Here is a 14,542-nt window from a genome sequence, read left to right on the forward strand (position 1 = left end):
GTAGTAAAAGAGGTGCCAGGTTGTAAAGCTAGTTGCCCAAGGTCACACAACAAATTAGTGTAAAAGGAAGAATTAAGCCCAGGTTGAACTCCTGAGAACATGGTCTTCTGAACTACTCTGCTGAAAAGCCCTGCCTGTTTACAAGTCCTGCAAAACCAGGCTGTCACCCTGGGATGCAGAGGAAACCACCAGCATGCTGACCACTAAGAAACAAAACCAAGTGCCCAGGAGATCGGGAGGGGACTGGTGGACAGTGTGGCTTGGCAGGGAAGGGTCACTGCCCAGGAGACGAGTTAGGCCAGGGAAGCAGGCAGGAGCTCAGGTCCAGCTCCTGTCCAGGCTTGAGCTGAGGAATAACTCCAGGATGGGGTGAATAATGCTGCCAATATCCTCAAGTCATAACACTGCACCTGGCAGCCTTCCCGTTCCCCTGGGAACAGCCTCCAGACTTCCCTCTGGCTGGTGCCGGGCCAGGAGCATCGCCAAATAAGGAGATGCGCGTCGGTGAGTCTCAGAGAGCTTAGCAGAGAATGAGTGATTGGTGAGAGGCCAGGGACAAAGTGGAAAGGAAGTAAAGTGATTAACACACATTAAGGGAAAGAAAATTAAGATTTTTTTGAATCCCTGCTCTATGTTAGGCACTAAGCAACATGATTTAGCTTCTTTTTGCTCATGTATTCTTATAAAAACCCTGTAATACTGGTTTTAATGGCTTCCTGCCTCCCCCCCACCCTTTTTTTTTAAGTTGAGGAATCAGGCTTGGCAGTTAAGTTACTAACTCAAGTCTTATGGCTAGTAATTACTGGACTAAGATCCAACCCCACGTCTGCCTGAATAACGAGGTATTTGGTCTCAAAACACAGTCATCTCTCTTTTTTTGCTTGGACCCCCAAACCCCACCCCATTCTGACTGTCTTACCTGGAGTTTCTTCTGTGGGACCAGTTCAAGTTTCTTGTTGTAGTAAGCCAGTCTAGATCGTTCTAGTCCTCAGTGATCTTTCTTCTCTGCCTATTGACTATGAACCTTACATTTGGGAATTATTCAGATACATATTCTACTTTATTATCCACCTTTACTCTTGTACATCTTGATTCCTCTACTGACTCTCAAAGTCAGAGGTCTGAACTCATGTTTCTTTTTGGTGTGTTAATCCTCAACAAGGATATTTTCCCATTGATTTTTAGAGCGAGTGGGAGGGACAGGGAGAGAGAGAGAGAGAGAAACATTGATATGAGAGAGACACATTGAGTGGCTGCCTCCTGCAGGACCCTGACCAGGGCTGGGGATCGAACCTGAAACCCAGGTATGTGGCTTTGACTGGGAATCAAACCCATGGCCCTTCAGTCTGCGGGCTGATGCTCTAATCACTGAGCCAAACCAGCCAGGGCTGAACTCATGTTCTCTGCTTCTTTGCACCTGCTGTGGTGCTTAGCATTGTGCTTAATGCAAGGTTTAGATCTAGATGGTGTGCAATTGAAACACTTGCTGAATAATCTTTTCTTTGATCTGTAGAAATACACGATCACAGTAACCAGAAACAAAACAAAACAAACTCCTTCTCATTCTCTCTCCCATTCCCAGAATGGGTGCCCACGTAAACAATAGGGATGAGAGAAGATGAATGCCAGGTGAGTACCCAGCTGGAATTCCACAGGGGGAGGCATCTTTCTGCCTGACAACCCTTTCTGCCTGCTGCTCGGGAGATCGATAACCTGGCAGCAGCAGTGGCTGGGATTCCTTGAGCATCCAGCCAGGACCTTCTGCATTTTAGAAATTAGGTCCTGGCTGACATGCTTCCATCCATGGTTGATAAAGCCTTAACACCCATCAATAAAGGTACTCCACAGGGAGTTAGAAGTCATTTTCTGGTGGCAACTGAAGAATTAGCCCAACACAGCCCATTTTCAATTCTGTGTGTTTCTTGGTTGACACTCTAATGGCCTTGTAAAAGGTTATAGTGCCCCAAAAGTCGTGGTGTTGAGTGTATCATTAAACTTCGTGAGCTCTGAACCCCGTGGTTCATGAGTACCTAGGGAAGGCTTTGATTGACAGGTCCCATGGCTCAGCCCCTGCTTCAGTGCCTTTGCTCATGGTGATCCCCATCAGAGATGTCCCTCTTCACTTCTCTGTGCTTTTGTAGAAAATCTTATCTCATTTTTCAAGGCACAGTCCAATGCTTTCCACAAATATCTTTCCGCTGTAGCCCACATTCATTTTTCCTTTCTCAGAAAAACTCTGGCTCCCACTCTGCGCGCCACAGCATGTAGTGCTGGTTGCACATCCCTGTAGTTCCCATGTTCTAGAGTGGCAGCACGGTGCAGTGAAGGGAGCCTATTCTTTGGGACCAAACCCATTATTTCCCTGCTGTGCAACCCTGACGCTCTTTACAGAGCAGCACAGGCACCTGCTCACCCCTCTTAGCAGCTCCACTGTGTTTCATCACTTCTTTCCCCAGACTTCTACTGATGTACAGGGGCTACCTCCAGCTGTTTAAAACAACAGTGAATTGAACATCCTTATGCCTGTATCTTGTCCCATTTGCGCAACCCTTTCTATAGGATAAATGAGTAGACTCCAGTTGTTTCTTACCCCCACAATTTGAAGGTCATTTGTGATTCCTTTTGCCCTCCCCTCACCCCCTTTAATACCTAAAGTGCTCTAGTTAAAAACATGTCCTCTCCGTTTTGGCTCTGACTATGGACCCGCCATATGGCCACAGTCACCTCCCAGCTGAAACCCCACCAGCTAAAACCCCAGGGAGGTCTCCAAAGTGACGCCAGTTACGTCTCTGCTCTTGTCTGTTCTATTATCTTCCTCACCCCAGCTGGCCATGCTATACTCACTCCTGGGGAGGTGGGGAGGGGGATACACTCCTGGGTGCTTACTTCACCTTCCTCAGAGATGGGTTTTAAAGACAATAATACTGTGAGGAATAATGAGAAAAAAAAATCCAACAGAATAAAGGTCCATTAAGGAAAAAAAAAGGGAGTTAGAAATGTCTTTTTTCCCCCCATGAATTCTAATAATTCACAAGGAGCCCTAAGGGACCTTCAGAAGATTTCTGGTCATGGAAGACAGTGGTGTGTCAAGAATAAATCATCAATGTTAGAATCAAGCAGGAACAGTTTATAATCCCAACTCTGCTGGGCAACCCTGAATAAGGGAGTTAATCACACTGAGCCTCAGTTTCTCATCTATAAAATAGTGTTAATGTACTGGGGCAGAGGTTGTCATAATGATTAGAAGTAATATGATCTAACTTTACCAGAGTGCTTGATACATAGTAAGTGCAACAAGTTAAAGAAATTATTGCTGTTATTTTTCCCAAAAAGAGAAGATGAGAGCATTCCTGAGTGGGGGGTAAATGGTAACATTAGGATGATCTTTTTCACCTGGGTCTATTTAACTGCCTTTTCTCCAGTTCTACCTTTTCTTCCAAATCTACTCACAGGACTGAGTTGCTCCCTGTGACACGTAGTTAGTGACAGCCAGAAAGTCTCCCCATTAAACAAAAAATATGACATGGTCTTAGAAAGTGCCCATATTCATTCAACAAACGTGTTGAATAATCAGAATACACAGCAGCCTGCATCAGGGTTTCGAATGAGTTGCAGAGACAAGTTTGCCAGTCTGTCTGGATAAGAAACGGACCTGGGGACAGCAGTGGAAGGCTGCAGGTGGGAGATGTGCTCACAGGTTGAGGTAACAATGGCAACAGCAACAACAACATCTGCAGCATTTGCTGTTTGTGTGTCGGCCCTGTGCAAAGGAAAAGCTTTCCATGAATTGCCATTTAATACTCAAAATATCCCTTTGAAGTAGGTCTCGTTCTCATCCTCATTTTCCAGAAGAAGAAACGGAGGCACAGAGAAGCTAGTTTCCCATACGCACACAGTAAGGGGTGGTGCTACAATTCAATCACAGTCAGCCCTGTTCCAGAGTTCCAGCTGTAACCATTACTGTAACACAGCTTCAGAAGGGTAACTGGTGTTGGAAGGCAGCGTTTGCAAAAGGGAAAGGACTTGAGCAGGGAAGATGGGAGAGGTCAGTCCAAGTAGGGAGAATGACAGGGCATAAAGCAGCGTGGAGCTTGGGAAACAGGATAAAGCTCAATTTGACTTGATTGAACCTGGGAATCGAAGGGAGATGAGCCTTAGATGGGGGCTGGGACACAGAGACTGTTTTGCTCCAAGTTTGAAGGGGGGAAAAGTGAGATGGAGAAGAAGTGACTGGCCCAGTGGGCTCTTGGTAGACTGAGATTGATCTTCTTTCTAAGCTCCTCCTCCAACCCCTTGGGCCCGCCCCCTGTGACAACAGCTGTTCCTATTTCCCCTTGGGTAGGACTCTCCACTCTGCTCTCAGCAGCTACTGTGCCTCCTTACGCCATCTGATAATCACAGGAACTGTCGTAAACCAGGTGTGTAATTCCTGCATGTGTTTGCTTGACACCATTTATTTTCTGCTAGGTACGTTGGGCTTATTTCACCTATTATCTCCCTTGAACACAGCTGGGGCACAAGTATTTATTTGCCACAGTTGGATGGTGTACATAACTCATTTAAAACCATCAGGCTCCTCAGACATTCCCCATAATTCAATTAATTATGCTTTCATTTTTCCCTGTAAAGAACTTGGTACTTCTTTCCAGATGAACAATTGGGTCTCTTGATCTCAGATGCTATCTTTCCAGAGAGGGTTTAAGAAGAAACAGGGGATTCTCTGTAGGAAAATGTGGGGCCTAGCAAGATGTAGCCAGGGGCAAGCTTTTTGGATGTAAAGACATGGGGACCATCTTCCTTCTAGTGCAGCCCCCAATCCATGGCCTGGGTTTTCCAAGGCATGTGAAAGAAAAGAAAAAGATAGCAATCCAATTTTATCCTTAGAACCAAAAATGGAGGGAATAGGGGAGAAGAGAATTAAAAAAAAAAAAAGTAAGTATGATTCCCTGTGTGTTTAATGTATTAAAGATACAGTAGTGTTTTAATATTTCCCACCATTCTTCTGTGGTCTCCAACTAGTACCCCAGAAGCTACATCTAGGCGTGCTTTTGTTTCAGCTACACAACGTTGTCATGGCAATGGCCCTCCTTAGCTGACACATGGGTGTCCCAGTTCATCACAGCCCCCCGCTGACCTCCATTCTTGTGTTTCTGAACTTACACTAATTATCTGTGTGAACTAGGCTAAGTTCCTTCCCTCCCTATATGCTAGAATTCTCACCTATCAAATTGGGATGAGGCGTTAATTACATTTTATTTAGTGGATTGCCTGCCTCCTCTCCCTAGAAGCTAAGCTCTAGAAGGGCAGGGATTTTTGTCTGCTTTGTTCATTGATGTCTCCCATAGCACCTTGAACCACACCTGCTACGTAACACGTGCTAAGTAAACGTTTAATGAGTGAATACATGCTCCTAATCATCCCCTTCAGCTCTGTGAAGGCACTGTCTGAAAATGTACCTATTGTGATTTTGGAGGAAAAAAAAAATCTCTCTCTTTCAACGAAACTATTCAAATCTGTCTTCCAGAGCAATCCAGAGAGAGCAAACAGTTTGACTCCCCCCTTGCTGATGGCTGAGATGCAGAAAGTGATGTTTTTCATTTGTGTATCCAGAGGAGCTTTTAACCTCCAGCCACTGCATTCATCTGAATACTCCCATGTGGCTTCTGGAGCTTTTGAAATGTGGACTCTTGTGCTTTTCAATGGTCTGTGAAACTGCTCAGTGTCTGAGCCTGGCTCTGGGTCTCACCATCGGGTAGCAGAAGACTAAAGTTGAAAAAGAAGGAGGCATTGAGCTGGAGTCCCCCAGCAATGGGGGCCACTCCCAGACAGTCCATGCACCGATCACACCTACCATGATGGCATAATCCCCTCCCCTGGGCCAAACCCTGCCAAGCACTGGCATTGTCTGCTAGTGTCGAGGGAAACGTGATCAAGGGGAATGCACTGGTGAAATCAATCCCTTTGTGAGCTCCTCCTGGTATGGGGGGGCAGGGTCACTGGCAAGGTCCCTGCCTGCAATGCCCCTATGACCTCCTGTGTGCCCAGGGCCTCACTTGCCCAGCAGGTGACATTCCACAGGGCAGTAAGCAGGCAAGGCAGTCTTTGGGGTCAGTGTTCATGGCTGTTGTTTGGCACCATTTCTGGTTGACCCATGGCCTTGCTTCCTGTACTTCAAAACGGACTTCCCTAGACGACATGCTAGTCCAATGACCTGCAGACTTTAATGCCCATCTGCCCTGGGGGAAGGAGAGAAGCCTGTATTCCTCTCTCTAACTCCAGAATGTCTGAGTCGCAGATCTGGGGCAGTGCCCAAAAACCTGCAGTCTGACAGACATCTCGGGCGAGTCTGGTTCAGGGGTGCCAGCAGAAACTCCCAGACCCAGTTCCAAAACTAAAAGCATCTATCACAGACCACTTGCATCATCATTGTCCACAAATCCTCATGACACTGTTCCTTGAAGCAGGGACTCTGTGTCCTATATGAGGCTGATGTTTTTCAAAGGTGAAATAGTTGATCGTTTCAGGCTGCTTTCACGCATATTTGCTCTCCGTGTCCCTTCTTCTGTAAGACTCAAGCCACCTCAAGGGAAGGAAGAGGAGCAGGTTGGCTTGGCGATCCTGGGAGGGGAGGAGGCAGAGCCGGGGGTGGAGGGGCAGGTTCCTCTCACCTCTCATTGCGGAGGTGAGGCAGTTGGTTGCTATGGAATTTGTGTGTGAATGCAAAGGTCAGGCTGTCATTGTGTGGTCGGTTTGGGCTCTGCTCATTGGCCACCTGTTCCCATGGTGAATCAGTTAGTTACAGGGCCCTCAACAAGTCCATCAGCGGGGGGTTGCGGTATAGGGTACCCGGAGATCTCCAAAGGTGCCATCCCTCCCCCGCTTGAGACTTCTCACTGAGAGTAATTATCTTCACTAGGTGGAGATAATTACCATACATTCTGATACATTTTAAAATCAGGAATAAGAGAGGGTTCTAAGAGCTGAAGGCTAATTTCCCATTTTCCTCTGTTCCTCTGAGACCTTCTGAGGCCCTCTCATTCGCCTCACTGAGGTCACCGGAACCCAGAACAGTATCGACCCCGTGACAGCCCATGGGGAAGCGGAAGTGGCGGGAATGAAGAGCTGAAGAGGTCCCCATTTCGTCCCCTTGCCGGCAGTGACGCCTCGGCTTGAGACTGCACAGTAGGCAGCTCTGGGCTGGGCATCGAGGCCAGAGTTACTACCTCAATCACTGCTAGAGAAAGGCTTTCTCCTCTTGGGTGTGTGTTCTCATCTGTAACACGAGAATGATCCCACCCAGAGCTAAAGGTCTCCTGAACTATAGAGGCTCATGTTTTCCAAATGCTCCCCACCCCTTGGAGTCACCATTGGCTCTTCCGTCTCCTCCCCTTCATACATCCAATCCATCAGCAAGTGCTGTTCATTCTGGTTTCAAAGTAGACCCCAAATCCATCTCCACAACCATCAGAATTCCCATCGCTATAATTTCCCCCGGGTGGCCGGGAGAGCGTCTTGCTTGGTCCCTCTGCTTCCACTCTGGACTATTCCTGCTCTAATTCACTTTCCTCATAGCTCCCCAGAGTGCATTTTAGCATGTAAATCAATTCTTTCCTCGCTTCAAACTCTCCAATGTGTTTTCATTGCACTTAGATAAAACTCCAAATCTATACTATGGCCACGAGGGCCCTACATGATCTGGCCTCTACCTACTTCTGCAGTGTTATCTCCAATCCCCATTCTCCTCATTCACTACAAGGCAGGCACACTGGTTACTCTTCCCATCCTTGAAAGGACTAAGCTCGTTTCTACCTGAGGGTCTTTACGCATGGCTATTATGTCTCTCAGTTCTAATAAGCCTGGCTCCTTCTTACCTGTCAACTCCTCAGAGGAACCTTCTCAGAACATCCCAAGTAAGTCTCCTTTAATCCCACATCCCTTATTACCTATTGCTGTAGGAGGTTTGTTTTATTCATAGCACATCACAATGTATATATTCACAATTGCTTGTTTAATGTCTGTTCATACCACTATACTGCCAGTTCCTTGGAGTAAAGACTCTGCACCCCCTGCTCCATCATCAATATATCCTCATATCCTCAGCACCTAGTACCATGCCCGGCGTGTCATAGACAACTAGTAACGCCTGCTGAATAAATGGATGACGTTGGCCACAAACAGGGGAAAAGGTACAGAAAGGAAAGTTGAGGGAGCTAAAGATAAATTTTGACGGTGATGATTGTGGGTGTCTCATGTATCCCTTCTCAAAATGTTCTTCTCAATAAAAAAGGAATCTAATATATGTATTGAAAATACATCTTTGGGCACCAGAAGCAGGCTTACAAGTCAATTCATGGATGGCATTTTTTTTTATCTGTGATCACAGCTAAAATGAATTTTAACTTTGAATGTTAAAATAGGTTACATAAAACAAATTTCTCATACATATAAACATTTTAAAGGGAGGAGGGAAGAGTCTTTAAAGCATTTCAGTAGCATTTACTGGCACATGTCATTGTGCGAATTACAGATTATCTTATCTATTCATGGTGTTGGCGCAGAAAACATTGACTTTAGACAATACTGCTGATTGACTCTCCAACATCCATTCCCATGACTTCTACTCTCGAGGCTAGAACACCTAAATTCTTGCCTCCTAGCCTCCCTTGCCCTTAGAAATGACCATGGGTCACTGTTGTAACTAATGAAATGGGAAAAGACATCTGCTTGGGGAGGGGGGTATTCTGTTCAGCTTTGTTGTGGTTGTTAACCCTCACCTGAGGGTATTTTCCCATTGAGTTTTAGAGTGGAAGGGAGTGAGGGGAAGAGAGAGAGAGAGAGAGAGAGAGAGAGAGAGAGAGAGAGAGAGAGAGAAACATCAGTGTGAGAGAGACATCAGTTGGTTGCCTTCTGCATGACCCTGACCAGGGCCAGGGATTGAACCTGCAACCCAGGTACATGCCTCTGACCAGGAATCGATCCCACGACCCTTCGGTCCTCGGGCTGACATCCTAACTGCTGAGCCAAACCGGCCAGGGCTCTGTCAAGCTTTTGTTTCTTGATCCAAAGAGATAGAAATGACTGGCAACACTTCCTCCCCTTCTTGCTGCTTGACTGTGGACACAGAGTCTGGACCTGCCATCTTGCAAACATGAAGAAGAGAATCACAGAACAGCTGACCCTGATGTCACTGAATCAAGCGAGAGCGACCATCTGCCACCAGTTTTCGTATCGTGTAGGAAACAGAGCAAAATATCTGTTCATATCACTGTGGTCGGGTTATTTTGTTTCTTGCAGACAACCACATTTGGCCACATTTTGTAGGCTGTGGTTGATAGACATCGACATGGCATTTCAAGAGGTTAAAAAGAGATAGGGCGACTTGCGGATGAATGCAGAAACAATGCAGATAAAACGTAGTTCCTCGAATTCTAAATTCGTGAGAATTTAAGGTATAGTCTCTCAGGAAATAGGAAGAACGGTTCATTGAAGCTCATTGGAAAGGGTGTTTGGTATATACAAATTCCTTCAAAGTCTCTTCCACCATAGCACCCAGAGTGTCTAACATGGTGCGATGTGTACACGAAACTTGTTTAACTCATCAGGAAATGTGTATAAAACATAAACTTCCGTTGTGTTTGCAGCCGTCTGCTGGGTCTCTGTCCCAGATCACTGTCTAAGTATCCTTGTCTTTTTGTCTGGTCCTAGCAAGATGCCTTCTCTCTTTAGCCTACATTTCCAGGCAAGATTGTGATGTGTCTCCTGACTCCTAGGGCTTTCTGCAGGCCCCAGGCTCTGGAATCGGCAGGGCAAGCTCCACGAGAGAGTCCACCTCAGGTGGATAAAACTCCGTATTCTGTCGGCTCACTCCTGTGTCTGTCAGACCCTTTAATCCAAAAATGACAGCTCCTTCCTCTGATTTCCTGGGAAGAGGAGTCTCAGGAACCCAGGCGGTGCTGGTCTGGAGGGAACCACAGGCTGTCTCTGTTCTGACTCTGGACTTCCCTGGAACAGAGCAGCCCAGTGGCTTTCAAAGCAGCGTGAGCACACTCTCTTTTGGGGAAGCTTAGTCTAGTATAGAAAACAGATCAGATAAACAACAACATCTGTTTTGTAGTGCTCCCTTTGTGCTGGCTGGGTACTGTGTTATGGGGTCTATAGGTGTCCATCTCTTTTAAACATCACAACAGTACTTGAGGTAGGAACTCTTATGCCCATTGTACTGGTGAAAAAACAGGCAGAGGGTGAAGTTGTTTTATTAAAGATTGGGAGGCAGGAGGCTGGGTACGATCCTGTTCAGTCTCATTTCGCCCCTGTGTCAGTTCCTAAGATACCCTAGTGGAACCCTCAGAAGTCCTGGAAACCAGTTTGAAAGTCCTCTTGCAGCCAGAGGCCACAAACTCAGACCCCCTCTCAGGAGCCCGCTGAGGAACTCAGTAATGAAAACAGAAAGACAGGGGCCGTGGAGAACGCGTGGTCGGCTAGAGGGCAGCTGCCACTCAGTGTTGGGTGACCAGCGCCAAGCTCTGAGAAGACCAAAGAGAAGCATGCCTGGCAGAGGCACCAGCTGTCGGCCACCGACGTGAGACCTCTGGAGGAATGGTGGGAGTCTGAGGCCAGACCACAGGAGGAGGGAAGACACCCACTGAGCGAAGACATAATGGAGAAGAAGCAAGGCCATGGGTCTTTGGAGACCCACACATGTTTTGATGGCTCTAGATTATACTGACTAGATAAGAACCATTTTTTCTGACTGTTTATTCACTGGCCTGGTTTATGCTGAAGTATGCCCTTCCCCTGCTTGGTTCTCTCTGCTCTTCACCATGTGTTTGCCAGTATTGGCCAAGAATCCAGTCTCCCACCTCGTCTCCCACGCACCCTCCCCCACCCCTGACTGTCTTCTAATTTAAAGGAAAACAAAATCATAATGGTGAATAATTAGACTATCTAAGTTATACAGCAGTCAAAGTTTCCTGGAGGAACCTCCTTAGAAAGATGTTATTCCACTTAGGAATATTGGTCATCGACACTCACATGCGCAATGATCTTATCTGTGGTAAGGTATCTCCAGCGCTTGTTCATGAGGCCTTGCTATACATACACTTGTGCCCCTAGAAAGAGTGTATGTAAATCTATCTACGTAGGCAAATTCATAGCCACGCATCCCTGCATGCTATAGAAACTTGGTCATCTATAGGGGGCTGCCTACTGGAGAGAGTTCATAGAAATTATGCTGTTGCAAAAGGAGATACAGTCCATGCTTATTTATCAGGTAAATGGGAGGAGATTCACGGCACAAACATTTCAGAATGTACTTGAAAGAACAGTACACACAAAGACAAGAGGTAAATAAAGGTGGGAATTGGCCTAGATCGGTAGTTTTCACAATTCTCCCCGCCCTTTCCACCCTTCCTCCTATCTTTCTTAGCTTCAGGGTTCTTTCATGAAAGAAATGGTATTCACAAGGCCAATACATAAAACAGACAAAAATGGGGCTACTCTGGTTCCAGGTGGGGGGCTGGAAACTCACTGATTTGCTCACCCCTGTATTCTCAATACGACATCACAGGCACTTCTGAGAACCTTCATTTTTGAACCACCAGAAAGAAATTGACATCACCGTCTGAACTAACTTATTTCCAAGGTCTTTCTCCGAACTTAGAGAAAAGAGCTTTTCTCCGAAAGATAAGATAGCGAGGGTCAGGCGAGTTGCTCAGGGTCACAGAGAGCATGCTAGACTAGGGCTCTGTCACAATTCGCTGCTCCTTCAGAAGCAGTACAGGATGGTGGTCCGAATCGCAACTCGCCTAGCTACCAGCTGTTTAACTGTGGCAGGACACCCAGCATTTCCATGGTTCTCCCTTCACAGAGGGAGATACAAAGAGAGCCCCATCTTAGGCTTCTATGAGGATTCAGTGAGAGAAATGCATCCAGACGACTCAAAACCCTGCTTGGCACATGGCAAGTGCTCAATCAGTGTTAGTTGTACCATACTGTCCCCTCATTTTTTCTCTGTACCTTTTAGCTACAGAGCATCAGGGTTGTTAATCCTGACCGAGCGCATCAGCCAGATAGAACAGGCCCAGACACAGGATGCGTCCAGATCGTCCTCAGCGTGCAGGGGACGGTTGACAGTAAAGCAGAGGGGAAACACTGACTACAATGAAGCCTGCAGATACTTCCTACCCCTTCGCTTTTCCGCATTTGCTTCACCAAGAAAAATAGAGCACTGAGCAAAGGGGTGGAAAAGAGCCGACTGACCTGGGAGAGATGTCACATCCTTGCTGCATGAAGGCTCCCAGGGAGAACCACAAGCTGTTGAATATCCCAAACTCATTGGATTGGTCGCTGGTTGTCTGGTCCCGCCCTTCCTCAAACTCTTCACTGTGCCACTCGTAGGGGCTGAAGCGGCTGACCAGGAAAAGGACGACGCTCACTCCGATGTAGGCAAACACAATGCACATCCAGATCTCATAAGCCAAAGGATCGAGGAAGGAGAAAACCCCTGGCTTGGACTTCTGTGGCTTTTTTATCATGATGGAGATCCCCAAACTCATAAATGGCTTGGAGAAGTCTATCACCTCTTCCCGGACCAAGGTGATGGTTAAAGGCGCCACAGCCACATCTGCTCTCTGAAAAAAGAAAGAGAGAGAGAGAGAGAGAGAGAGAGAGAGAGAGAGAGAGGCAATTGAGCTCAGCAGCATTCTGTTCTCTTGTTTCTTTCTTCACTATAAATATTCTTTTGTCTCTTGAAGTATGTAAATTAGAAAGAAACTTAGATGTTCAAACCCACCTCCTGATCTCTATAAAATATTTCTGACAAATAGATGATCAGCTCAGTCTCTCACAGGAGAGACGATCCCACTGTTTGACAGTTCTAGTTGTTAGGAGCACCTCCCCAACCTTACCAGAGGGGGTTGTTGTGATACCTGTCGTTTTGCCTGTTGGCAGCCCGGCCTCCTCTCTCTGCTAGAGGATAGAGGATCCACTCCTGCCCTACGCTCGCCTCCTGGTTCAGGTGCGCCTGATCACATGGTTACCTCGTGAAGCACACAACCCAGCTTTGGCCAACTCCCCTGGCCAGAATGACTCATTTAAAGACGGCATAGCAACCACGTCAGTTTAGTGAGCATTAGCTCTGAGAGGCAGAGGGAGAGATGCAGAAGCTGATCATGAGGAAATAATTTGGGCTACACTACATTTAAGGGTCACACTGGGCTCCCAAGGACCATGGGCCAATATATTCTTGTGTTTGCCCAAGACCATGAACCAGTCTTTCTGTTTGCCTAGGCAAGTTTGGGTGGGTTTCTTTTACCTGCAACAAGATAATCCTGGCTAATCAGATGGTGAAGACAAATCCAACTCGATAAGCATTTACTGGGCACTCACTGGAAGCTGATGGTGAGCTTTGGTCCCTATACTCAAGGAATTATAGACTAGTGGGAACACACACACACACACCACACACACACACACACACACACACACACACACCTTTCAGCCTACAAAGCAGGCTGGATATGTGCTATCCAAGAAATACAAAATACTGCAAGAGACCAGGGAGGGATTCATCCTGGCTGGGAGATCGGGCCTTCACCGTGAAGGAGGTGGCATATGCATTTGCCACTGGAGGAGGAGGACTGTGACGGAGCAGGGTTCTGGCACCGAGTGCATTTGAGGAGGAGGGAATTACGAGTAAAGGCCTGGCAGAGAGAAGGAAAAGTCGCACGACTACTATTTCTTTTTCCAGGAAGACTGCCAAGAAATACACAAATAATTCACTTTTTAACATTTAAATCCAGCCTGTAGGTAAACATAGAGGGTTGCAAGGACTGCTTATCCCGAGGCACCTGGCATGCGGCATGGCCAGCCCTGCTCTTCCGCTGTCCCCACCTCGACCGAAGGGCAGCGGCGCTGACATCTGGGCGACAAAAGGCCGCCGCTCTGTCGGCTCAGAGGAGGAGATCCTGGGAACCCCGAAGGTCCCCTGGACAGATGGCACAACACTCATTTTGGACAGGAGAGCCGCGTCTATGCAAGTGTGCTCCAGATGGAGGGCTTTGTCCCCTGATGCTGTGCAGCAGCCCAGATGTGCGGCCAGGGACAGGTGCCGTGACATGAGGGCCCCGCTTAGCCACCGCCTGGTGTTGCTTAGCGATTTCCTCCGGTTGCTCTCATTGGCTGGGATTATTGAGAAGATGCTTTGAGCGGGGGAAAAAAGCCTGGCTTCAGAATGATGCAGGTTCTCACTTATAGAAAGAAACTTTCCAGAAAGCAGTATGGAGTCAGGTGTGAATTTCATAGTAGTTCTGTTTTTTCTTTTTTCCCAAACACCCACTGCATACATCTTGATGATTTTTACGAACACGTATAAGCCCGTGTGAGGGAGAAGATATCTGTTCTTTTCTCTATAGCCTAATACAGAGAGAAAAGGAATGGGAGCGGAAAGTAATGGAAATGAGAGAAAAGTAATAGCAAAAGGGGTGGAGGAGAAAAGTGGTGGAAATGAGGGACTGAGCACAAGTTACCCAAAAGGGAGGTGTAA

The 14,542-nt window shown here is 47.0% G+C and overlaps 1 protein-coding gene across 2 annotated transcripts in view; it reads right to left on the reverse strand.

Moving 5' to 3' along the window:
- Positions 1-14,542, reverse strand: part of GRIA1 (glutamate ionotropic receptor AMPA type subunit 1) — a 306,836-nt gene that overhangs the window by 81,254 nt on the left and 211,040 nt on the right. For both annotated transcript variants that reach the window (XM_036240090.1, XM_036240091.1), the window contains exon 11: positions 12,259-12,629. In XM_036240090.1, coding sequence (XP_036095983.1) covers positions 12,259-12,629 — 371 coding nt within the window. The remainder of the gene's footprint in view (positions 1-12,258; positions 12,630-14,542) is intronic.

The sequence above is a fragment of the Molossus molossus genome, unplaced genomic scaffold (genome assembly GCF_014108415.1).
Source record: "Molossus molossus isolate mMolMol1 unplaced genomic scaffold, mMolMol1.p scaffold_m16_p_4, whole genome shotgun sequence".
Lineage (NCBI taxonomy): Eukaryota > Metazoa > Chordata > Mammalia > Chiroptera > Molossidae > Molossus > Molossus molossus.